The sequence below is a fragment of the Sander lucioperca genome, chromosome 6 (assembly GCF_008315115.2).
Source record: "Sander lucioperca isolate FBNREF2018 chromosome 6, SLUC_FBN_1.2, whole genome shotgun sequence".
NCBI lineage: Eukaryota > Metazoa > Chordata > Actinopteri > Perciformes > Percidae > Sander > Sander lucioperca.
In genome coordinates, this window is record NC_050178.1 from 32,294,363 (window position 1) to 32,321,942 (window position 27,580).

The window sequence follows — 27,580 nt, forward strand, 5'->3', positions numbered from 1 at the left end:
CAGACTTATTTTTACAGTCTGTGGCTGCAACCGATAACTACTAAGCTTAATGCAAAATAATGGTGCGATGACCTCACTAATATGCAAATGAACACATGACGTCACATGCAGCTAAGCACTTTAAATAGCTGGGGAAAACCCTGGAGAGTGATACTGATCGTCTCATGTAAATCTTGGTAAGAAAACAAGCTTATTTCCCTATTCCTTTAATGTTAAAATGTGTCCCATTGTCTTTTCCACCCTGTTAGAATCTAGAGACACCACTGTTAAAACAAACTAAATCAATTAGGTGATCAACATGCAGTGTTTCCTCTATGTTGATATTACCCGCGGCCCGCCACGGTAAAATTTCTGCCGCCACGGTATCAGAAATAGAGCAGACACACAACAGGGTTTCCGCTATGTACACCGCTCCTTCTGCTGTTGATGATACGTCATAAAGTCATAATTACACGACTCTGCAGAGCCGTCTGCTGTACTGAACTCAAGCGAACGGTCATCCGTTCTCTCTCCCCTTTAGGGTGAGCAACTGGAACAGTGACAGGACGTCATCACTCGCGAAAGTCATGGCAACCAAATAAACAACAGGGCGAGTACACTTGTCACTCAATCTTAGGCAAAGTGACAAACTGCGACGAAAGCTACGACATGAAATCCGCGCTCACGCGGGTCCCGTGAAATATGACAGCTATAGTTGAAAAATAGCAGTGTGGACACTGAATTTGATGAATTTTAGTTTATCGGCCCCCAAATGAGACAAGACGCTAACGTTAGCGAACGCTGCGGTCCCTCTACAGGAGACTGTGTGTATTCCTCCGACACGCTGTATTAACGTTACTGTTTTAAAACCGTTTTCCAGGTTAGTGGGGGTGCATACCGCTCAAAACCAACATGAAAAACGTAGCTAGTAATGTTCACTCGCCGTTTTGTTTTGTTGTTAAACTGTGTGTAAAATGAGCGGTGACGTTAAATCACCCTACGGTACCGTCTATTTGCTGGATGGTTTCAAGGTAACGGTCGGTAGCTAACATTAGCAGATAAGCCCGTACTTTTTGATTATCAAAATTCTAGAGGAAACACTGACTGAAATTAATCAATGACAATTTAACCCTTATTTACTTCGGTTTACTTTGTTGAGAATTGCTCTCTAAACCCTATCTCTTGTAAAGTAAGTAAGTAAAGTTTACTTCTAGAGCACATTTAAACACAGTTTAAGCTGACCAAATTACTGTACAAAAAAGCACTAAGGTGCTGTATTAACCCTTGTTTTGTCCTCCGGCACAAGGGTTAAATTTAAGCTGCAAGCAGCAATGAAGGGGCCATCGCCCCTCCCAGCTTGTCGGGGATACTCGCGGGATGCCGGCTGCCTGTAACAGTTCCTCTGTCCACTATGTGGTGCTAGAGAACAGACACTAATTATATGTTGCTGTATATCATGTGTAGACCACACCATGAAAATTGTATGTAAATCAGATGATGTTTGCCACATAAGGCTGACTTCCTGTTGCCATCAGGTGGCGCTATGACCATGACTGAATGGGCATGTAGATGTCTCCAGGCCGGGACTTTTATCCAGCATGTAAAGTTTCAGGCAGATTGGACAATGTAAAGTCAAGCTACAACAGCTTCCTGTTTCATGGCGAAATATGAAAATTCAACGCCACGCCCACACAGTTGGACATCACAGTAAAAGCTTCGAAATTTAGCTTTGGCAAGGTCTTTAGATTGTGCTGACCAATTTTAAAGTCAATCATCTTAAATCTGTAGGAGGAGTTTGTTAAAGTACAACACCTGCCGATGGTTAAAAATGCATGTTCAATTAAAAATGGCAGACTTCCGGTTGGGTTTAGGGTATGGCTCCAATAGGCGTTTTGTAAGTCTTGCCATGATACCTATGCCTACCAAATTTCATACATCTAGGTGACACACACTGCCGAGGCTGTATGGAAAGGGGGCGCTCTTGAGCATTACAGGACTCATAAAATATAACAATTTTCACCGGTTCGGATGCGTGTGCACGTCTAAGGCGCTGACACACCAAACCGACAACCAGGGACTAGTGGCGACGACGACCGACTGTGGTGACTTTGACTAGCTATGGCGCCTCACGTCGGCCCTTGTCTTGGCCAACAATTAGCACTGGAACACACCGCAGGAACTACAGCCGACGGCCAAGTACCACGTACATTCTGCGCCTGCGTGAGAGGAAATAACTCCATACCAGCAGGCGGTGGTAATCTATCCGTCATTCAACAAGGAAAACCGGATAACGTTGCTATGATACCCACAACAAACAGCATTTGCTCAACAGCAGAACCATAAAGGACGCTTAAGCAGAGGATTAATAATAATAAAAGGGCCTTCGCCAACTGACGTTGTCGGTGCTCGGGCCCTAATAATCAATTTATTAAAATTTTGATTGATAAAAGTAAAACTAGAGCTGGGCAATATATCAATATTATATCGATATCGTGATATGAGACTAGATATCGTCTTTGATTTTGAATATCGTAATACCGTAAATGGCTTAAGTGTTGTCTTTTCCTGGTTTTAGAGGCTGCATTACAGTAAAGTGATGTCATTTTCTGAACCTACCAGACTGTTGTAGCTCTTCTATTATTTTTACCTTTACCCACTTTTTTTTGACATTATATCCACATTACTGATGATTATTTATCTTAAATGTCATTGTGAAGATATTTTGTTAAAGCACCAATTGTCAACCCTATAATATCGCCACAATGTCGACATCGAGGTATTAGGACAAGAATATCGCGATATCTGATTTGATCCATATTGCCCACCCCTAAGTAAAACATCAACATTCTGCTGGTTATAGCTTCTGAAAAGTGAGGACTTGCTTGCTCTTCTATGCACCAAAACCAAATTTGGATTCAAATTAGTGTTTTTACATCTTTTGGCTAATATTCATACAAGAGCAACAGAGAACATGTGTAGCACATTGAATGAATGAACTCTGGAAAAGAGAAAAACATTTCACTTCCCTTTACCGTTAACACCATTCAGCACTATTCAGCCACTTTACTTCCTTTTTAGGACATGAGATCAGTCACAAAAAGAATACAAAAAAAAAATGAATGTATGTGAAGTGACATCATTGACACACTGGTACATGACTTTACTGACAACGTGCTACTGATCATAAGACCGAAGCAGAACAAAATATACACAAAGAAAAGTTGGTGGAGAATGAGTCCAGCATCCATAACAATATGAAAAGAAAGTTAAGTCTCTTGAGAGCCCACTAAGGAAGTATCCACAACCATTCATAAATAAGTGCTGTTTCAGTATGACAGAGTGCTGCATCAGCTGGGAAATTACTCTGTATCACAGATACAATTGGTTAACGAGTTCTGAGTCCATCTATCACAACTACAATACCACATCCTTTCAAATACACTTCCCCCAACAGAAAATGAGGCAACAGAGAAAGACAAGGTCAATGCGTGGGGGTTGCCGGATACTGCAGTCAATCTCTGACGATATAAATCCTTTAAATCATATTATGTCAAAGGAGCTTACAACACCAAGATACATGTTTACCAAAGGAGCTTTTACTTCAGCTTAATCTGTTTGGGACAAATGTCAAACAAATATTTTCACAAACAAATCTGATGGGAGAAATAAGATCTTATGGCATTAAGTGATCTGTCATAGCTTTGCCATAACGTCAAACAATGCAGATCCTTCACTGATCACCGACTTATAGCCAGTCGAGTATGTACTACCGATAAGCGCTCTACTGGACAAGGGAAAAAAGACATGGCTTTTAAGTTATAGTCAATAAACAGGCTTGTTTGGCTTAGCCTCTTAGTCTGTAGGGTTGTAACTACTTACCACATAAATAGTCCGCTCCCCCTAAAAATAAAATACACATTCCTCTATAATTCACACACACAAAAACACAACACCACGCACGCACAATTTCCTTAATAGTGAAACGTAAGGACAGCATTTGTAAGATATAAACTGCCACTATTATTGCCAATATTGTCAATTTTTATACCTTGGCAAGCTGAAAAAAATATCACCCCCACCAGCTTTTACATCTGATGGCACAACACATGAAATGAGTTAAGGGCATTATATAATAAAATACTGATTTAAGAACATTTTCTCACTGAACATCTGAGTGTAATTACGAGAACAGCGTTGATGACCAGTAAAGTCAAAAAGACCACATTACTGAGGCAAAATATAATTTTCCACAACAGGGAAAAAATTATTATAAATTAATTAAGCAGTATCAGTGGTATAGTGAAATAATGAGTAGGTACTCTTCCAATTAGCAACAAAAGACATCTTAGAGATGCCACTCTTATTAGTGTACAGTTAGAGAAATAACAAAAAAGGCCACCAGAGAACCTCTTCCTTCCTCTCTCCCTCCCTCCCTTTCCTTCCTTTTTCTCACCATCTCATGATTGAAGCATGGGCCTGGCTCTTCCTCTCTGTGTTAATCTTTAATTAAACATGCTGATAGTGTCCACGTTAGATTCAGAAGGATTTATGATGTGTGGACGGTGGGTGTCAATAGAAAGACAAAGTCGGGATTTTTCTGTTCTACAGTAGTCCAAGAGGAAATTTTAGAAATCCAAACCCTATAAAACAAGAACAAGCTTCCATTTGACCAGGCCAATGTTACCAGTTCCTATTTTCTTAGCCAACCCTTGACAGGTGTTTTTACCTCACCACAGTGACTTCCACACCTCTCCAAATTTCAGGAAGAGCAACTTCAACGACTCACAAAATGTAGCAAAAACCTTTAGTCATTGTGTTAAGGATTCCATCACCTTAACGACACACATTTGACTGCTTTAACCCAGCAGTTGGTCCTTTTATTTAAAAGAAAATATGTTGCTTTTAAAGCTAGCTTACGGTTATTTTCTTACAAGCAAAGTAGTAGGGGTGTACGATTCAGAAAATCTCACGATTTGATTCCGATTTTTATGCTCACAATTCGATTCAATATCGATTTTCGATTCAAAAACGATTCTCGATTCAAAACACGATTCACAGTATGTAAACGTAGTTACTTTTCCCATGTGATTGCAGTAAACATACAATTTAAAAGAAAAGAAACAACAAATGAAATGTAGTTTGATATTACTTTATATGTCTTCATACAAAAATAAAAACTGTTGCAACTAAAAACTGCAAAAGTGCCAAGCTTTGGCCAGCTTTCAAATACATTTAATTCAAGTATAAAACTGTTAAATAAAAAGAGCTTTCACATTTAGCTTTAAAGTGCTGTACTCAGATCAAACAAAAAATACTGCGAAATGTGGTTTAAGGAGTACTTCAGCTACCCGAGGCCTGTACTACAAATCAAGATCAACATGCCCTGGATTTATTTCAGTTACCCGGCTTCACCAACCCTAACAACCGCGGTCCCGCATAAGCTGTGTCACGACGGTGGTTAACAACTAGTTCAATCATCCCAGGGTTTCCCAATCCAGCGGCGTGCGCACATAAGAGGCGGTGTTTGCACAGCACGACCAATCGCAAACATCTACCAGAGCCGCATATTGTATAAAAGTAGAGCAAATTGTAATTATACATAAATATGAAGAACACAGACAAGGTTTTGCAGGCAAAACGCAATACAGTCGCTGCTTCCTAAAACAAGAGGAAAGCTGGCAAAAAAATAGCCGACACTGTAAATGCGTAAATCACAAAGCTTATCAATATCTTCCCCATCAGTCAGGCACTAGATCTGACCATAATTACGCTTGTGCTTTCCATAAACGTCGTTGCTTTAGCCTATTATTTCAGTTGCAACCCTGGCAGTGGAAGCGATCGTGAGAACAAATAAAATATATAAAAAAACATAATTCAAACCGATGTGCGCATTGGCAACACACGGCTCAAGATGCCGATAGCCTATATGTAATTCCCTCCCATTAAAATCTATATATTTCATAAAAATACCCATCAGGGAATGTTAACGGGGTTGTCGGTCTCTAAATGTTTTAACTTTCATGAGCGCATACCTCTCTCCCCCCCTCTCTCTCTCTCTCTCCCTCCCTCTCAGCGCACCGAGCTCCACCTGATCTTCAAAGAACGGTGACGCCGTTATCTATCGAGTATTGATTGGTCAGTAGGCGGTGCTTTTACACAGTTGATCTCTAATCTCCAACTTAACCTGCTCCCGACCAGGTTAGGTGTTCAGCATAAGTTACCACGGCGATTGAACCCAGTAACAAGTGATCCACCGTCGTGGTACAGAAAACCCTGGGTTGAACCTGAAGCTACCTCGTTAACGCCAAATCTTGCTTCGTAGTACAGGCCTCAGGTTGACTGTTGAAATGTGAACTTGACTGGGCACATTGAACTTCTTAAAATTAGGGCCTGTCTTTTTAGAACTGTGGCAACTACAGTCCATTCAACAGAACTTTTGTGATGTGTCAGAATCACATAATGGATACACATTTAGGTGTATAGTGTGTGCGTGTGTGCGTGCGTGCGTGCGTGCGTGCGTGCGTGCGTGCGTGCGTGCGTGCGTGCGTAACCAGTTCATAGTCCACCACTGGCTGAAATCTGTACATTCTTTTGCAGAAACAGAAGCTGGTCTACGTGTTTTGGAGTGAGCATGCTCCGCTGTGCAGTTACGATGTCTCCGGCAGTTGAGAACACTCTCTCTGACGCAACGGTGGGAGTTTAGAGCATTGAAAGAGAGTGCGTTGGTTGACTGGTACTTTAGGTTGTTGTTCATTCACATCTTTATTGTTAGTCTCCGGGTGATGCTGTACCATGTGAGTTCTCAAGTTAGTGGCGTTTCCAAAATACTTAACTTTCGCTTTGCAAAGCCTGCATATAGCATGATTCCTATCAAGTTCCGTCTTCCCCTCGAGGTTATAAAAGCCGAAATGTGTCCAAACTCTCGCCTTCAATGAGGACGGAGCAGGTTGAATAATTCTTTCTGTGAGGTTTGCCATTGTTTGCGTCAACTGAACTACTTCCGCTGCACTCGTTCTTCTTCTGATTATGACAAGATTGCCCAGGCGTCAGTGTGAATTCGACGCAGCGGAATCTATGGGAATAGTGAGGTAATGACATTTCAGGACAATAGTGTAAAAAAATAAATAAATAAATAAATAAATAAGAATCGATTTTTGGAATTCTAGGAATCGATTTTGAATCGGTAGAGCTTGAATCTTGATTCAAATTTGAATCAATTTTTTTGCACACCCCTACAAAGTAGCATTTAAAAGGCTATTCTTTTTAAACGGAGTCCAGCGCAGTGCTTACTCCACATAAAACGCTACATTACATCACTCCCAGCTAACTTCAAAGAGTACAATGAGAGCAAAACAGCATCTCTGATCTGTATTAACCAGATATTCTCAGGTCTAGCTCAGCTAAAAACACAAAACCAGCATATGCAACCTTTTCGTTTATACATGAGACCCCTGGTTTCTTGTGTGCATATAAATGTAGTCACTGTAAGGCGATACCTGCAGATGCCTTACACCCTTTGAGAGTGTGCCTCTGCCAGGACGCAGACCAATCAACACAGAAGGGCACATAGCTTTGTCTCTGACAAAAGCAATAAAGTCAAAAGGCATTGATTCTCTGCGACAGGTTATAATATGCATAATACAAGGATCTGCATTTCTCTGTGAGTATCTGTGGGAGAGAGACTGTGGCTGAGTTACAAATTATTCAGCTGCACTATCAGCACAAAACTTAGTTCAAGAGACAGGTAAGTTTTACGAGGCGATGTCACCTTGGGCCAGGCTGGCAGGTTCCTGGTCCTGCCATCTACTGCAAACCTAATGAATACAGTAGATAAGATGGGGCTGACTCAGCTGACGTCAGTGAGGGGACCAACAAGGACATTATGTCATTAAGTGGAGGCATCAATCTTTTTTTACAGTCTACAGTTTTGTTACAGCTGTCTTACACCAACATGAGAAGATGTCAATGAAGCTATAGCGTATTACATGTCACCATTGAAGTGCAACAAGTTTTAAGAGCTATAAGAGTAATTGGAGGGTGTTCAAGGAATAATAGTATTTTACAATCACATCACTAGTGGCCTTTAGAGTGAGTGAGTGAGTTTGTGTGAAAACCGCGATAAAAATGTTGACGATAACAATTACCGCGCCGGCGCACTGCGTAGCCTATAACGTGCGTTTCTTGAAGTTGGAATCATGGCGGAAGGAGGAGATGACAGCGCTTAGGACATTTATCAGCCTTCTAAAAAGGACTAAGTCTGAAGCGTGGGCTTCAACGTTAAAAGGTTTTGCAATATAATCAATACTGTTAGACTTTTTGAAACTATTTCAGCTTGTGTAGGCCTATCCGTGCTTTCTGAACATATTGAACACACTTTAAAAAAACGCCGCGATAATACCGAAAACCGTGATAATTTTTACTATAACCGTGAGCTTAAATTTTCATACTGTTACATCCCTAGGGGGGGTGTGTGTGTGTGTGTGTGTGTGTGTGTGTGTGTGTGTGTGTGTGTTTTACATATAAAGTTATCTGACATATAGAGACTATTTCCAGTTTTGACATGATTAAGGAAGGTCACTGATGCCATCTGTCCAGAAGAACACTGAAATATTTACTCCACATTCTTATGCATTTTTTCCCCCCAATATCCTCCTGTAGCTATGAGACATCATGACATTTTCCCACATTGAGTCACCTTTTTCTACTCTGTGAGGCAGTAGCGATGGCTGGCAACAAAACATGATGGTAAGCAGTCTCGCTAGTCAACTAGAGCTCAAAGCAATTCTGGCATTTACAAAAATGAGAGAATGCAGATCAAGTATTAAAACCACTCAAAAATACAAGTTAAACTAGAAAAAGCATTTCCTGCAGAAAATGCGTGGGAATGCTGAATAGCTGAATTGCTAAAGCTAAACTGGTTGAATAGTTTAAATCAGTAAGAAGAAGTTGAAGTAGTGAGAATAGTTGAAAAAGTGGAAATCGTTTTAATACGTATGAATTTCATTAAAAAGTTAAGAGCTTATGCTAAACTGAACTGTTGGCTTCAAAAGTTGAATAATGACAAAAGACGTAGAACATTGTGAGGTCTGAGTATATTTTCTAACTGATAATCACTCACAAATGCAGAAATATGAAACAAATAGTACGAAAAATCTTAAAGCTCAAATGCACTACACTGCTAAAAAAAAAAATCAGGAAAATTGTTAGAGTTGGAAGCTAAACTGCATTACCCAAGTGAAGAGCTAAAATACATTGTTAGAAAAGCTGGAAGCTGAACTGTAATACTGTCAAAGATGAAAGTTGAAATGAATTACCTAAAACGGCTGAAAGAAGAAATACTTTGTATTATTATCAGACACTGCATAGAACGAAAAAGCATCAATCTAGCTGATATGAGATGTGAAATATATTAGGTAAAAAGAATGGGGCTGAACAAAAGGAAAAAGAGTACAGAGAGAAGGAGAGAAGGAGAGAAGAGAGGAGAGGAGAGGAAAAAGAGAGCCAAAATAAAACATGAATAGCTGAATTGTTAAAGCTAAACTGGTTGAATAGCTTAAATCCGTAAGAATAAGTTGAAGTAGTGAGAATAGTTGAAAACGTGAAATGACATCTTGATCAGGGACACATTGGCTGATGTACCCCAGTGGGATTCGAACCAGGATCTCCCACACAAAAGGCTTGTGCCCTATCCACTACACTATCATCTGTAGAGATCATGGATGTTCCTTTAGCACTTATAAAGCCTGTCTTTGATCATTAATCACCACACCTGCTAATGAGTGCGAAACAGTGTGAGAGAACCGTAGGTTCTTTATTTAGAACTGTAGGTGAAAGTATGGAGGGGCTGAAAATTTTGGGAGCGGAAGAAAATTTGAAGGATTTGAAGCATGATCTCATTGACTTCAATGTTAGAAAAAAGTGTTAAAAAGCTTAATATTTAAAAAAGTATAAATAGTAGGAAAAAAGTTGAAGTCCCGTAATTAGCTGAAAGAGCTGAACATTTTAAAAGTTGAATGGTTTTAATAGCTCAACGTATGCAGAAGTTACGGAGAGCCAAAAAACGTACGGAAGAGGGAATAAAAACAAGAAACAGAAACAGGCAAACAGACACAGACAGACAGACCGAGACAGACAGAAACAAACAGAGAGACATGGACAGACAAGGAGAGACAGAGACAGGGAGAAACAGAAACAGACAGAGACAGACAGACAGAGAGAAACGGAAACAGAGACAGAGAGACAGAGACAGACAGAGAAAGACAGAGAGAGAGAGAGAGAGAGAGAGAGACAGACAGACAAAGAGAGAGAGAGACAGAGAGAGACAGACCGACAGAGAGAGACAGACAGACCGAGAGAAATAAACAGACAGAGAGACAGAGAGAGACAGACAGGGAGAAACAGAAACAGACAGAGAGAAACAGAGAGAGAGAAACAGAGACAGACAGAGAGACCAGTGAAAACACCCTTTGAAGTCTGTGATGAGATCTCTTTGATCTTTAATCAGGTTAACGACCGTGTCACCTGCTGAAACTGTCAGCTGGCCACACTGGAGCTATTCAAAGACACAGAGCACGCTCTCAAATAAAGCCTCAGACTGCTAAAACGATAAGGGCTATCGGTGAAATTATGTAATCGTGACCACCACAAGGCCTTTGTGAACGTATTCATGTAAAATTTATGTTGATAAACTTAAAAATGTGGGCATATCAGCGATTTAAAAAAGTGGTTCGCTCTGCGTTTCGCTGGGAAATGTGGAGGACATTTAATATGGCAGTGGATGGAGGGAGATGTGGAACTCTTGTCATTTGGAAGCTCGTCGAGCCAAAAGTATAAGGCATATCGCAAAACTGAGCACATTGGCTGAAACTAGACAAATACCTACGTTTTGATGTATAAATTGTGTATGACAAGTAGATATTGTGGGCGTGAGAGCAATTTATAGAGGGGGGACAAAGATATTTTTTCTAAGGTGCTGCACTCTAGCGATGACATCATCCACTCTGGCAGACGCCACACACACTCACTAGAAACGCAGAAAAATCCTGAAATGATCACTAAACTTAAACAGCTTTTTCACAAAAACTGTAAAAGATATCAAACTGAAAAGATATAGCCTAATACCTGAAGTTTTTGTGAACATTTTAAAGTTTGTTTGGCGTCTCTAGGTGAAAGTATGGAGGGGCTGAAAATTTTGGGAGCGGAAGAAGATTTGAAGGATTTGAAGCATGCTCTCATTGACTTCAATGTTAAAAGAACAGTCATAAAAAGCTTAATATTTTAAAAAGTATTAATAGTAGAAAAAAAGTTGAAGTCCCATCATTAGCTGAAAGTGCTGAACATTTTAAAAGTTGAATGGTTTTAATAGCTGAATGTATGCAGAAGTTACAGAGAGCCAAAAAACGTACGGAAGAGGGAATAAGAAAAAGAAAGAACAGGATAAAGTGGGAATGCTGCTGAACAGCATTCCCACTAATTAATGCAACTTCCTCTTCTTACAAGTATCCCTGAATCCCTGAACTCAGTGCCTTTGTGATCTGTATCACAGTTTACCAAGCAGCGACCCGATTGAGGAAATCATGCCATTGAAACTCTGTACATGCGTTTTAATTCAATTTTGGGATTTAATAATTGTAAATATTAAGAGTGTACTGTAATAATTAAAAATATTTTTCTACCATAAAATAATTACATCACCCAATGTTTCATTTTAAGGAATAGGCTACATTTAATAAAAGTTCTTACATAATATTAATTTATCCAAACAAAAAAAAAATCTGCAATTTCAAATGGAGTGAAAATGCCTAATACAACAATGTAAGCAATATTCTACTACAGACATATTCAACCTGCATTTGCATTTCATGTGAGTCAGCTGTGACTCTGGTTGTCACTGTTAGCAGACACTGTCGAGTCTGCAGTGTAGTTTGATATTTGATAAACTAGACAACTACATTGAAATGCATTGACTATTAATTTGATAAAAGTTAAATTGAGCCTCCTTATGGCCATATGCATACTCTCTCGCTTGATCGCCCAAGTGCACACTATGAATCCTTTTTTCTCTCTCTCCTCTTTTCAGCGAGTCAGTAAAATTACATTTAAATTTTGGTATTCTTCAATTATCACCATAGCCAGGTAGCGTCAAATCCACACCCAATCTAGGTTGAGAGGAGGGTCATGGCCTGCGTTGACCCATTCAGAATGGCTCCTGACTCGGGTTTGATCATGTGATGTGGTCACTCTGAACGATGAATTAGTCACGTCACTTTAAAATACATTCATAATTTACAGTAGGTAAGCAGCAAGAGATACCACTATCATTTTTTTGTAGTGATGGCTCACTGGCTTACTTGATATAGACTAATGTAATGTTGACTTTCTATGTTTAATACCAATTATACATGGCTTACCAATATAAAAAACATCACAACATCAAACAGGTTTGCATTTGAGCGTGTGTGTTCATGTTTAATAGACACGCTCGAGTGCAACAAGTGGTGACACGGTTATTTAGGCTGGATTTCAGTTTGAACCACCACACAGGATGTTCCCAGGTTGTGATTCACTTGGGGAAGATTTAGTGCAGTGCCTATTTTAACAAACTTTATACTATGATCCCTTCTATAATAATATAGAAATAACTAAACTGGCTTACAGCAATAAGTGGCTTCACTGGGTCGTGTTTCGGTCACCAGTGTGTGGATAGCTGTTATGACGTTTGTCCTTTATCAATCATTGACCGATACAGAAAGTTTCTAGTTGCAATTCCTGACACTGTAATGTCACTTTACAACCCGCTCTAAGCTTTTTCTAATTTACAGGACACATTCAAGTATCTAAATTTAAATCAGTAGTACTGAGGGCTGAAACTAACAACCAATATTTCCTTATCAGTGTTATCTTATCACACTAAGTGGCGGATGATACGCAAAACAATTACAATTGAGCAGGTTGCGAAACAGTGTCAACATCACATAGCCTGTCCAGCTACATGCTCTGGACTCCACTGTTCACAACATTTTGACGCATGTGATAAGGGGCAGCACATCTAGGGTTGGGAAAACCTGGTTCTATAGGAACCGATTTCAAAATGCCAAGAACCAGGTACCCGTAAAAAAACAGTTGTTGTCAGTGCAGCCGCTGCCTCTCACTCGCACAAACTCGCTACACACACATTAACGATCCTCATTCTCAACCCAGTGGTATGTTTTTTCCAAGACGCAGTAAATATTCTTTTGCATTTTAACTAGAGTTGGGTATTGTTTCGTTTTTTTCCGTTACCGGTACTAAAACAATACTTTTAAAAACGGCGCTGGTGCCCAACGGTGCCCTAACCAAAAAACCACAGTCTGTGACATTAAATAGCGGCTTGTTTATTGCTAAGGCCAAATAAGGTCAAATTTAAATGATTTATTTAAAATGTTGTAACAATAACTTATAACAACTTCTTTCACCAGTCAATTGCTGTTATACAAAAAGAAGAAACACTAGATGGCAGAAAGGTATTTTACAATAACTTTGAATGCACCATAAGCTTACGAGTTGCACTTGAACGCACCTTAAGTCCCGTCGCTGTTGTTTCTTTAACAACTCCCGACAGTGGCCATGGTGCAGCTAGGCTACTCTGTGTCTTTAGATGCAGACTGTTGTATGTCCAGGTGCTGGAATCCTTTCCGGTAAAATTTAGCCACACGTTGGACCGTTTAGCTGTCAGCATTTTAACCGTGTTAAGCCAGCTACTAGCTAGATCTGGTAGATCTGGTCGTTTAGGAATCAGTGCCATATTGGCACCAGGGTTTCGGTACCCAACCCTAGTTTTAACTCGTACGTTGTTTATATTGACTGCCATTTCATGAATAAAGTAAACAAGAGTTTTGTTTAGCTGATAGCTATGTATCAACTCATTTGGCAATGACTTCAATGTAACCGACGTCCATTAATAGTTGCGCACTATAGCTTTAAAGGTGCACTATGAGTTCCTGCATGATGTCACTTCTGTTGACGTTCCAAGTAAATACCAAACAAAACAGAGAAAGCTCGCCCCTCCCTAATCTAATCTGAATCCGAATCATTAAAATCCAAACACGTCACAGCTGAGATGGGGGCATTTCTGTCATAAATGAATACATTGGTGCATATAAAATAATCAAGTATATTTGTCTAAACTTCAAATATGACAAACCCCTTTATCCTATTTCAGGTGTTTAAATCACCTGCTAATAGCTGATCAGCAAACATCTGGTTGATTTTTTTGGTAAAGTAATCATGGCCAGTGATCAAAGAAACTAAAAAGGTGTGTGTAGTAGACCCATACTATCATGACACTCACAGGGCAATACATTATCACAAAAACTCTTTATCTGCAAATAATTATTTACTCCGTTAATCAGTCTATAAAATGTCAGAAAATGCCAATCACATTTTCCAAGAGCTGCAGGTGATGTCTTCAGTTTGCTCGTTTTGTGCGACCAACAACCCAAAATGTATTCAGACTAGGAAAACTGACAAATATTCACATTAAAGAACCCTTAAACAGTGACTTTTGGGGGGCATTTTCATCTATTAAACTGTTAATGATTACTTCTCAGTCCATCCACTTATCGATTAGTCAAATGAGATTTCCAGGTCTTTTTATTTTACTAATATTGTGTGATCCTCAAAAGGAGTGTAGCCTGAGTTGAGATAGTTTGGACTAAACCCACAGTTGGCCACAAAACTTCAAGTAGAAGTACTCTACTTGAAAATAGGGTATCCTGATCTCATGGCTATGCATCAGGTCTACACTGACTCAACATTCTTGCTTTCGGAACAGTTTCTTTCCTAAATATAACCTACCTTCAGCGCATACTTGTCTCCAGTCTTCTTCTGGAAGATTTCAAGCACCTTGCCATTGATGCCCAGCCCCAGCACCTGGCTGGTTACCTTGTAGTCATCTGTAATGGCATTCTTCTTGATCTGTAAGGAGGGTCTTGCGTGGAAGGGAAGGAACTGGCCCGTAGTATTCTGCTGCCCGCCCGGGTTCTGCTGCCCCGCCGGGTTGGGAAACAGTGGCTGGTTATGTGTGTTGGACAGCATGCTTGGTTTGGGCTGAGAGACGAACAACAGCCACCTCTCAACAACACTTATGTCTTTTTCCTTTAAATGAAGACCGAGTCGTCTTCCTGGGTTAGCTGGCCTCTGACGAACTATTCACGGGGAAGCAGCCAGGCCCGAGAAATAACCGGCAGTAGTTCTGACGTTACAGGTTAGCAAAGCTAAATTAGCTAGCTGTTAGCATGCTAGTCTAATCCTATTCTTGAGCTGTGATTCTCGGCTAACAACTCAGCTATCGGTTAGCTTATCCATCTCCGGTGGTGTCCGCCGTCCACCGGTACCTCAAAGAGTACTTCGGGAACTTTTCTAAAACATCGCATAAATCGACTACAGTACTGGGTTTCTAAATAAGTAACGCAAAAGCTGGCGAGTGGAGTTTAAAAAAACGACAATAACACTCAACAAAAGACAAACAACACGGGTAAAAACTCCGACACCTAGCTAGCACGCCAAACACACTTCACTCTCAGACAGACACCCAGCCGGAGCAGGTTTTACTACTGACGTCATGGCCGGGTTTTTTTCGGCGCTTAAAGGAGAAGTACGACAGAGGAAGCAACTTTTATATAACGGATAGGAACCATGAATGAAGCACAAACTTTAAAGGACACAGGACAGAGGTAGCCTAGTTATATATATATATATATATATATATATATATATTCTTTGTTTCAAATCCCTTTCCACACTGTCACAAATAAAATCTCTTGTATATTTATTTGTTGGCCTAAAAGTATTCTAAAATGCCACCCAAATTGGAAAACAACAAAGACGTGAAATGAGTAGCTTAGGCCCTGACCTTTAGTAAATGTGTTAATTCAATCATGCCACTTTAACACCAATTGTTGCCTCTGATGGAAAGCCTTAATGGCTTTAACATTGTCCTATTTAACAAACTCTAAGCACTGTCATCAATCTGTATTCAAGCCAGCATTGAAATGAAATCTGAAATGAATTAAATCTGTTGGCAAATGTGAATACTCTAAATATCTACAAAAACAAAAGATAAGCAATATTGCATTGTTATTTGACAATGGTAGTGTCTTTTTTCATTTAGCAGTTAACTTTGTTAAAGGGTTAATGGGAAACAACATTTAGCTTAATTGTTTGGACACAAAACCAACCGATTGAATTATCTAGCATAAAATTGATCCACTGACAGTGAAAAAATACCCTCACTCCAAGAACATCCAATTACCTTATTTTCTATCTGTTTATCTTTAGATTAGCTTTTGTAGGAGGGCTATCAGAGCTAAATTATACAAAGTAGGCTATCATTTTAACCATAGAATCATCCCGTGTCGCAGTAATCACAGTTATTTTATACTGTTTTACTTGTACATTTCTTATTTCATATCAATCCCCCCAATCTAATGATCTGTGTTGTTTACTCTGGTTTCAGTTTCTACGCTTTCTCTGCTTCTAAGTGTATTTCTTTGACTCTTTGGCTATGGTCCATCTGGAACTTAAATGCAGCACTTCGTGGAACCACTAGATGGCAGACCAATCAAAGGTTTTATTAGAACCACAAATCTTGCCTTGAATGATAGCAGAGCTAAACTTATTATTTGCAATGAAAGTGTTTTCAAACCTGCATGAAGCAGATGAATAGTGTTTGCCACACATGATGCGATGCCCTTGGCTAACCTCTGTTTATCTGTATATGGTTGTCCTTAATCACATTGGCTTTCTGAAAGGACAATCAGCTACATTATTATTACAAATGACACCATTAAGAGAACAAGAAAATGTTAACTGAATTCACAGAACAAAGATGTGTCATGACATTGTCTCGGGCCATCCTGTGCTTCCACACTATAGTCCTGTGTAATGCAATGTATAAATAGGATGGAGGGGCCATGACATACTAACTCCCATTCCACCTGGGAACACACTTCACTCTACTCCCACTTCTTCTTGACTGCCAGATCTTGTTAAATTTAATGTTGAAAAGTTTTTAAAATGCCATCAAACAAAAAGGAATATTGCTCAAATAAGTTTAATATGTGAATCTAACATTTATGTTCACCTCTGTAGATTATTATTAGAACACTTTTAATACATAGTGCAGTAGCTCAGTCAGTAGGGAGTTGGGAACCAGAGGGTTGCTGGTTCAAGTCCCCATACAGACCAAAGTATGGGGGTGGACTGGTAGCTGGAGAGGTGCCAGTTCACCTCCTGGGCACTGCCAAGGTTCTCTTGAGCAAGGCACCAAACCCCCAACTGCTCGGTGCGCCTTTCCATGGGCAGCTCCCTCACTCTGACATCTCTCCATTAGTGCATGTATAGGTACTGAGCATGTGTGTGTAATTCAGGCCTCTGTGTAATATGTGTAATAACAACAGAGTGAAAACATTGTAATTTCCCCTTGCGGGATTTATAAAGTATACATTAAATTAATTGGAAATCCAAACCACTGTCAAAGAGACAGGCACCAGCGATTGCCTGCGACTTCACCCAAATTAAGTATTATAATATTTGTCTTATCTGTTAATGAGACCCGGGACATTGATGTAGCAATGACAGTTATTTCCTGCCAAATAAAGAGAGGCTAATGTATATATATGTAAGTGAAATCTAATCTTGCTATTATTTTAATTTTGAAGAAGTACTCTAGCAAATTAGTACTGCACTTCCACAAAGTTCCCATAGGCAGCAAAGGGGAAGATATTCTGACTTTTAGTGTCTGTATGTAGTCAAACTCCAAAAACACTGGATCCTAAAATTGACACAATGCAACCCGTCTATAAACCCGAACCGAGACTCAGACTTTAGAAAGCTACAACTGTTTTTATCAGATGACTTCCCATGACAAATAAACTGTTTGATGTGTTAAATCACTGGAGTGCTCCTTTCATAACATTTTACTTCAAAAATGTTATGTATGATTGCTGAATGGACTGTCAACAAGTGTTTCCCATTTAGATCAAAAACTGCACTTAAGCTACAACTTGCTGAATTTTAGGGTCTGAGAGACAACAAAAAAAAAACTATTCCTAAAATACTGCATGTTGCTTGGCGGCTAGAAAGACAAATAATTTGGTCTGTACAAAGATGTCTTTGATACGGTTTGTCTATAACACTGCAGAGCTTGCTTCTTCTATGTAAATAATATCCATTATGTACACCAAATCTGCACATAACTTGATCTGATAACTATCTGTAAATTTGAAATATCTTCAACAAACATATTGTTACACCTGTAATCCAACAAGTAATCCCCAATTTTTCAACTAATGATTTAAGGGTACCTGCATTCTTAAGGATAATAAATTATTTAAGTATGTATTTGATGAAATAATGTACTATAAGGATATTGTATAAGATTCCCAGTGTTGGGCAAGTTACTTCCAAAATGTAATACATTATAGATTACTAGTTACTGTCATTTGAGAGTAATTAGTTATATTACAATATTACTGTCTCTGAATTGTAATGCGTTACACTACTTTTGCATTACTTTTGAGTTACTTTCACCAAAATAACAGGGGAAGTTTGATTTGGCAGCTAGCTTGTGAATTTCACCACCGGATCAATAAAGTCTCCTCTTTATCCACTTTAATACATCATAGATTATTCATATTTTGTATAATTAATATAAATATGCAAAGTAACTAAAGCTATACAAAATAGATAAGTAAAACGTATAATAGGCAAGTAGGAGAAAATGAAAATACTCAATTAAAAGTACGGCATTGTTGTAAAATGTTTGTTTATAGCACTTCAATAAGAAATTCATGTTGTTTAGGTTAAAACACTCTAAAGGAAATGTTCAATTATAGTGTGATTAAAACTCACTATTAACATTATTTACAGTACTTGATTTACAGCTGATTTGTGAAAAGGTAGCCTACACAACCTTATTTAACAGTAATTTAGTTTTACTGCGAACCGTCACAGGAAGTGCTTTTATTTTGAAGTAAGCTACACGGAAGTTGTCTGTTGTGTAGCCTACTCTTGCTAGCTTACTGAGATGCAACATGTCCGTCAAGCTCAAATTGTTCACTTTCTTGTTTGTAAAACTGCAACATATTGAACAGTAAATGGTCACAGTAAAAGACAAGCGTTTTTGGTCGTCTTTCGAAGCCATTCCACTACAGGCATAGTTACTCTCCACGGCTGATAAAAATGCAATGATATTTACGTGTAGCAAGCCTCAACATTAATTCCCGACATGTTTATATCTGTCAACCGCTGACGTACCGTCACCTGTTGGGACATATGCTGTCCGTACCGTCTCTGGTTCTGACCACGGGAACAGAAACAGGACAGCTCACTTCAACGCAGCGTAATAACTCCTGAAAATAATATCCATCTCGCAAATGTATCATCTCAACCATCGAATACAGCGACAGGAAAATAATACGGCTTTTTTCTTTTCCTGTGAAGAAATGTGTCGCGGTGTTGGTGAATTCTTAAAGAAACCAATGCACCACTAAATGTTGCGTTAAAATGCGTTGTAACTCGCGTTACTGAGATTGTAACGAGTATAATATTACCGAAATTTAATTAGTAATGCGTTATATTACTGCGTTACAGCAAAAAGGAATACATTACTGTAATTGCGTTACTTTTGTAACGCGTTACTCCCAACACTGAAGATTCCTAACTTCCCAACCTATAGTAAAGTGATACTGTCCTTTTGCGTACTCTCCACTTGGATACACTTCATTGTTATCATTCTCAGTTATGTAAGAGAAGCACATCACATGTCCTCATACACACAGAGTACACCTTTTAAAACACCTATGCACAAGTACACACACGTACACATAATATTCACCTAGACACACACACACACAAACACACACACAGGCTATGTAAGAGAGGGGTCTGAAATTAGAAACTGTTGCCTGAGCTTTGACAGCTTTGTGCTGATGAATTAACACAAGCTACAGAGTTACAGTTACTTTGCATAGCTGCAGGTTCACTTATAGCTGTTCCCCAGACACTAAGGACGATCTGTTCATTACAGTGTCCTCCCTGGGGAAAGCGTCATGGCTCCAACCATTTTTCTCTGTTTTCATTGTCAAAGAGACCACAATGCTCACATCACCCTGTACATAAAATATTTCTGTCCATAACTGATGGGTTATGCATTAATGTCCCAAAGTTTGCCTTGGTGTACAAGGATCAGGAATGCAAGGTCCGTGCCCGGCACTGTAGAATCTGACGTGCTGGCATTTGCCTTTTTTCCACTGCTTCCCAGAATGCTCCCTTGACACACTCTCCTGTTTCACAGCACTTCTTTTAACTTCCTGACAGGAAGGAAATTTCAGGGGCAAGAGGTGCATCTCCCTTCGTCTTTCCCTCTCCTCCCTCTGTTCTTCATTAGTGTGCGAAAGTCAGAGCAAGTTTGGATCAGTTATTTCAGGCTGGCCAGAACCCGTCTTTGTCAGAATAATCCTCCATCACCCCCTGGAGCTGAAACCCTAGCCGGCTCTTGATATAGATCCATGGTCAGCACTGGCTCCGATATAGGATTCTAGCACCTGAACACTCGCAAGCCTCCCAACATGGGACCTGTTGAACCTGCTCACCCCTCTGATGCACGCAGACACACACACACACACACACACACACACACACACACCCAATGTATGATCATCGCCTTGTGTGATCTATCACTCACTCTTTTCTCTTTGTGTCTCCATCTCTCTGTAATTGCTATGTAGAGCACTAAGAACCCACATTTACACATGATCTCATTTTAACCCTGTTTTATCTGCATCTTTCAACCACTGCAAACCATTTGTTTACACATGGCCTGTCTTAACTGAGCCTTAAGGGACTTCAGGAACTAGAACTAGAAACTAGAAACTTTGTCCATCAGTCAGTGTGTGTGTCTGTCAGCCTGTTTACTTGTTGGTCTATTTATGTCAGGATTCGTTCCCGGCCTGGTTCACCTCAGTGAAGCATGATTAAACCCCTCTGAGGATAGGAGAGGTGGTTTCCCAGTTCTGGTTGCGATGGAGACGGATGTACAGTTCTTCAGGGACTTCAGCTCTTAAGGGCAGAGGCTGACTAAGACTCATCTTCTTCTATCCTCCCTCTCTCATTTTCACACACATACACAAGGTCGTAAAAAATTCCACTGACGAGTCACGGACGTTATCAGCTTCAAGGCAAACCAGTCTTGTGATGGACCAATACAGAGTGTCCAAAGTCACTTCCAATCTCAGCTGTGCAACACAGGCCTCTGGAGGTGGAAGTGGACCACGGCCTGCAGAGGTGTGTGTGTGTGTGTGTGTGTGTGTGTGTGTGTATGTGAGAGTCTATTGATTATAATTTATTAATATAGCTCATATATATTTAAGTATAACTTCAATAATAATGTTTCATTCACATTATGCTCATGGAACACTTTTGCCTGCTAGTGCATTTCACTTAAAAGCCTTGAAGACCAAGAACAAACATTCATTCATCTTTTCTCTCTCTGTCTCTCTCTCTCTCTCTCTCTCACACACACACACACACACACACACACACACACACACACACACACACACACACACACATAAATACCTGTACATGTGAAACCAAACATGAAAAGGCACACGTTGTGCACAGGTTGCCTTTAACAGAAGAGCTGCACAATGCAATAGAAATCTGCACATGCATCCCACACAAAGGAAACCATGTATGGCTTGTCATCCATGAAATGGACGGCCTCCTCTATAGCCCTGCAGGGAGCATGTGACCCCCACTGGAATCCCCTTTTCATCTATGAACAGAGCCTGAACAACATATGTCCCTGCAGAGGAATGAGGGCTCTCAGGGATTGCGTGTGCTGGCCTTTTCAAACTGACCCCAGGCCTGCTGTGGAGCTGAGGAGACAGAGGAAAGGTTTTGGGTTACCGAAAGAGAATCAAAGAGAAGGGAATGTGCAAGTGATGCAAAATCAAAGAAAGATTTGAAAATGAAGTAAAAAAAAATTGAGTAAAAAGACTAGAAACATGAGAAGTGACCCCGCTACAAGTTCATTATTTGTTTCTTTTCAAGGTTAGTGGGACAACAATGTATTAGCACGTTTTAGTCACATGGACATTCCTGTTCCGCCTCTTGCCCCCAAATAAACAAGAGACCGTTTAATGAAATGGACGATTATTTAGCCTACTTCTGTTGCCAGCTCAACTGCCCTACTCAGCTATAAAGAATGCCCTAATTTCATCTCCACTTTGTCTGTCTGTGTGTTTCAATGGGAACACAGCTCTCCCCCTACTCCACTAGTCAAGTCCATGCTATGGAGCTAATGCTAGAACTTGGCTCTCAGTCCGTCATGGCTGTCTGTTCCCTCTCCTCTCTGTCCCATCCTTCATTGCTGATCAATTTCCTTAATGTCACTTTCTTGCTGAGACTACTTTTATGACTACAGCCAGCAGTCGGTTAGCTTGGCTTTAGTCTGGATCAGCGGAAGTATATATACAGAACCTCAGATAACTCACAGATAAGCTCTGTGTGTTTGTTGCCATTGTCAAAATCCCTTCGCTACAGGAAACGACCTTTGAGCTAGCAAGCTACACGCAAAAAAATGGCAAGTTTTTAAGAAAATTGGAATTGTGCAATAATGAAGGCCTGCTTAATTTTTGATTGTAAATATTTACAAAGAATATGTTTACTGCATTTACTATCTTACAAAGTACTGGGGTGTTTTGGGACTGATTGGTGGGGATTGCTATGAACACACGGCAATACACTGGTCCAGCTAATTTAAATAGCTCACGTTACTATATAGTGTGAACAGTTAACTTAATTTAATGTATTCTGTGGCGTTTTCTTCTGTGGTGTGCAAATGTTCCACCGAGACTATTTTGCAGAGGCACCATCGCTGTATCCGGAACAGCGCCGCCCAAAACGATTGTGATTGGTTTGAAAGAACAACCCAGATAGTTTTTTTTTCTCTCCGATCCAGGATAGGTAACACTTTACTTGAATGGGGTGTGCATAAGACTGACATGACACTGTCATAACCATGGCATGACACTGACACATATCATGAACATGAACAAGTCTTTATGAATGTTATGACTACGTGTCATTCGGTACATTATGACACTTTTAATGCAAAGTTAGCGTCGTTTGAGATGTTTGTGTTATGACAACTTGACATGAAGCAAGACAATATTACCTGCCATAAATATGTCATAGCAGGCCTAATTATCAAAGTTAAAGAAACTATTTAACTTATGTGTTAACATTACATTAAACTGTCAAAAGTGGTTGGTTTTTGCATTGGCTGTCATGACACCATTATAATTGTGTCATGGATATTTTACTTGACCTCAAGTTAAGTGAAACAATTTGGACTTCTCATAAAGATGTCATGAAGTTTGATTACACTGTCAAATGCTTTTATAATAATATAATACAATATTTAAATTTAATTCACTCTTCCTATATTTTTCCAGCTTCAGTTTTCCATCTTTTTCTCTCTGTCTGCCTGTCCCCCCCTATTGCGAGGCCTGTGTAATCCAATAATCCATCTTAATCCAAACTGAGATTACGTGAGGTGAAAGAGCCACTTTGCGCATGAGATTATCCTCCAATTTAAATCACTACCATAGTTTATGTTTGTGTATATTGTATGTGTGCACACTAAGTGTGCACGTATTAATATATCTGCATGAGTGTGTATGTATTGTGGGGATGTATAGTGTGATGGTCCTTCTTTAATGATCAGCTGTTCCTGCATCCTCCTCCTCGGTTCTTCATCTTTTCCCTCTGTTCTGAAGTCAGTCAAGTGCTCTTTAATCCTGTCAGTCTGAGCCCCATCACGTTTCACCCCCTACACTCAGCCCTGTCCTTGCATGTCTGCTCGCCCCGATTCCCCACAGACTCAATACTCCTCAGTTTACCGTCCCTGTGTCACCTTTAACAGCCTGACATACCTGTAACATTGCCCCTAACAGCACACTCAGTTTGCTTCTACTAGCCTCCCATGATTAAAAACAGACAGCTCAGATACAGCCCTTTAAGACAAATCAGTTTAATCATCATCCTCTCTTGTCTCGTCAATCATCACAAAGCTGAGAGAAATCCGCTGTGAATTACTATCGGACTGGGGGTCATGTGTTCCTAGAGTCCCGTGAAGTTGCAATGCTCCCCTCTGCACTATTTTTAAACTGCCCAGCTGGCACTACCACCCTGTTACTCCTCCCAAGCACACGCCCACATAGATATGTGTGCATGTGCAAGACTGGTATGATGGTCCTCTGCCTCTACTATGCCCTTGTACGGTTGTATGACCCATAGACCAGCATGCCCTACTGGTGTAGATGTCCATTCCTGGAGCTCACTCCTCAAACATGTATTCCCCTCAGCCAATATCATGTCCTGTCACGCCTCATGCCAACTAGCTGTCCTACTCCTGACATACAGACATATGAGCCACGTGGATGTGCACCACACACACACCTGTTTATCTATAAGATGTGAACTTGTGCCTTTTTCACATAAGCAACATAAAGACATAATTATGTACCCTCTGTCTATAATGTCAGTACAGTAGGCCTATATGCAAAATACCGTACTGCCTGCCTCACATTTCCAGTGTACATTTTACTAACTGACTGGATTTATAACATTAAGCCCTGAACTCTTGAACTTGGGAATTAATGCACTCAGAGGATGGACTACCCCTATTCAATTAGGTAGGCCTCACACTTTGTTTTGTTTTGTATTTGTCTGTCTTATGTGTGTTTGTGTCTAAGTCTTCACTCTGACCTTGACTGTGTGAACCATGCAACCATAAGCAAATGTTCACCCTTCTGATATGTTTACACAGGTTTCCAGGCATCTGTGGGGCAACAATGGGTGTTAAAGCAAAAGTCTGTCATTTTGGGTAATTATTCGCTTTCTGACGGAAAGTTATGGGCCAGTGATACTCCATCAGAACTGCTTGTCAGATAAGCAGCGGGAACTCCATTAATTTACTGTGCCTGGCGAGGAATAGTTGGACACATAACACCCCCTTCAAAATGTTTTCTGTACGCATTAAACAAACAATATATAACATAGGTGAGCTTCAAAAGGTGCTGGTAGGCAGATTTTGTTACCGTTGGTCAGAGAGGGTCTAGCTGTTTCACAGTTTTTCAGTCTGTGTGCTAAGCTAATCATGTGCTGGCTGTAGCCTTGTATTGAATGGACAAATATGAGAGTGGTATTAATCATCTCATCTAATGGTATGTTCACACCAAATGCGAAGCAAGTTTTTTTGTGCAGCGCGATAGCATTTAAAGTCAATGAAAACATGCCGAAAAGATGGAAATTCACCCAGGGTGACGCAAATTTTGCATTTTTGCATAACTCTTTGTCGTGAAAGCCTATCAACGTTGAGATTCTCCTGACGTCCGAAATGGAGGACAAAATTATTGTTGCTGTCACCGGGATTAGTGCACCTCTGACTGATGCGCTGAACCCAGACTCGACTGTTTTTTGTTTAAGGCGGAAAGAAATGCATGGTTGATGCTTTTATATTTCAACACTTGCACTAACATTAGAATGGAGACCTAATTTAGCAAATGACACAACCCAAAACTAGCAGTCAGTACAGAAAATAAGCCCAGCAAAAATGTTAGATATGTTGGACCACCACATTTAACTATATATCTTTAAACACTACAGTTACGGCTGAAAATTACAATAGAAATAAACAAGTTTGCCAATTTTACATGTCCAGATTTAAATCAATGGCCATTTGTCAAGTGATTTTTGTGGTAGTGTGACGTCACAGTGATTTGGTCTATACATGGAGCCCCTCCTCCCATTCAGCACAAACCGAGTCAACCTTATGTGAATAACAGTGCATGCCCACTATACGCAACACAATTTGCACTCTATTCATTTTATGTGAAGCGACTGATTTGCTGCACAAAGCATGCTGACATACCTGGCGATGCAAACCAAGCAACAGGCGGAGCAGGGCGGATGCGAGTTTATACGAATTGGCAGTGTATATTGGGCATGCATCATAATGCGAGATGAAAACTTGCTTCGCTTGGTGTGAACACAGCATAGAAAATAAATAAGGGTATTTCTCAAATGTTGAAACTACTCCTTTAACACTGGAGGCCTGTAAGTAAAAACAGACCCAAAAAAAAAAGCCATTGTACGTCTGGGTTTGTGATGTTATTCTTTTAGCACTTCCAAAGTGTTTCTGTCTGTTCTGAATAATTCTGTAATGTTTTACAAAGCAGCCAGTTTTCCTTTCAACAGCATACTCCAGGTCTTAATATATCCACCAGTGAAACATAACATTAACGCAGTGCAGAAAGACTGAATTATTGATGCCCAGCTGATGGGCTGTGCTCAAACATTTCCTCAGTCCCCCTCAGAGTATATGTGGGGGCGTGAGTGCCAGACAGAAAGACAGACGGGCAGAAAAAGGAAAAGAAGAATCCACCGTGCAAAGTGTGATTTGTCTGCCAAAGGAAGCCTTTTTCTCCTCTCCTCTCCTTTCCTCAGCAGGTCAACGTATTTCCTGTCAGTAGCAGACGGGAACTGGCTCTCCACACTGCCATGGAAAAAGCTCTTAGGACAACAATTCACCGAGCAGCTGCTACAAAGGAGAGGGAGGGATGGATGAGAGAAAGAGGACATCGGAGAGAATAAGGCCAATGGGGCTGACCCTCCCCCCCCCAACACACACACACACACAAATAAAAATATACATATCCACTGTGTACACTACTGGTGCCTGGTTCTGTTCTGCAAACATTACCATATAACATGCTGTTTAATGCCTTCCGGGAACATTTCAATGAAGCTTTTGTCCCTTATGACAAAGTAATGCAGTGTTTCATCTTCAAACTAGATTTACTGTAATCGGCATTAAATTGACATACCAAGTACCCACTGCTGGAGAAGTACTGTCTCTTATAAGAACATTCAAAGTAAAGATGGCCTGACTGGAGCACACTAAATTGTTGTTCTTATTGACCAACAGTAGCACAAAATGGCAATTTCACAGAATTCTTTGCTCTTACTGAGTACATTGAATTTTGTACAGTGCAGTTCCAGTAAAAGTACACAACAAGATAAAGCATGTGATAAAAAAACTGATGAGTCTGTTTACTCACACAGACACAGCACATGAGCTTGTGTCATGCACATACACACATTCAAACACAAATCTGGAGGGACAGGCAAGTACCAGACATTTGCATGTTGTATTTGCTTTGCCTTTTTGCTTTACAAATGCAATTCCCTTGGTTTACAAATCCCCTGAAAGTAGCTCAGTTAATGTGAAGTAACATATTGCCCTGAGCCCTGAAGAAGGAGAGATAAAGTAAAGGTAGCTTAGCAACAATGGCCAAGGTTCACAATAGCACATGACTGTCTCCCAAACTCCAAACATTTACCAGGTTGTCCTGTCTTCTCTGTGAAACCTGAAACTAACCATAAATATACAATTTACCCAGCAACAAAAAGGTTGTGACAACAGCGTCCAGACTGTCCCAAGTCTCTTAGAATCACTTGCAGCATTGCAGTGGCAAAGCTACTGTCACAT

The 27,580-nt window shown here is 40.1% G+C and overlaps 1 protein-coding gene across 1 annotated transcript in view; it reads right to left on the bottom strand.

Annotated features, from left to right (window-relative positions):
- The window catches only part of mapkapk2a (MAPK activated protein kinase 2a), a 40,821-nt gene extending 25,252 nt beyond the window's left edge, over positions 1-15,569 (bottom strand). Inside the window, exon 1 of the mRNA XM_031323066.2 lies at positions 14,815-15,569. Coding sequence (XP_031178926.1) covers positions 14,815-15,054 — 240 coding nt within the window. The 5' untranslated portion in view covers positions 15,055-15,569. The remainder of the gene's footprint in view (positions 1-14,814) is intronic.
- Positions 15,570-27,580: the final 12,011 nt, after the last annotated feature.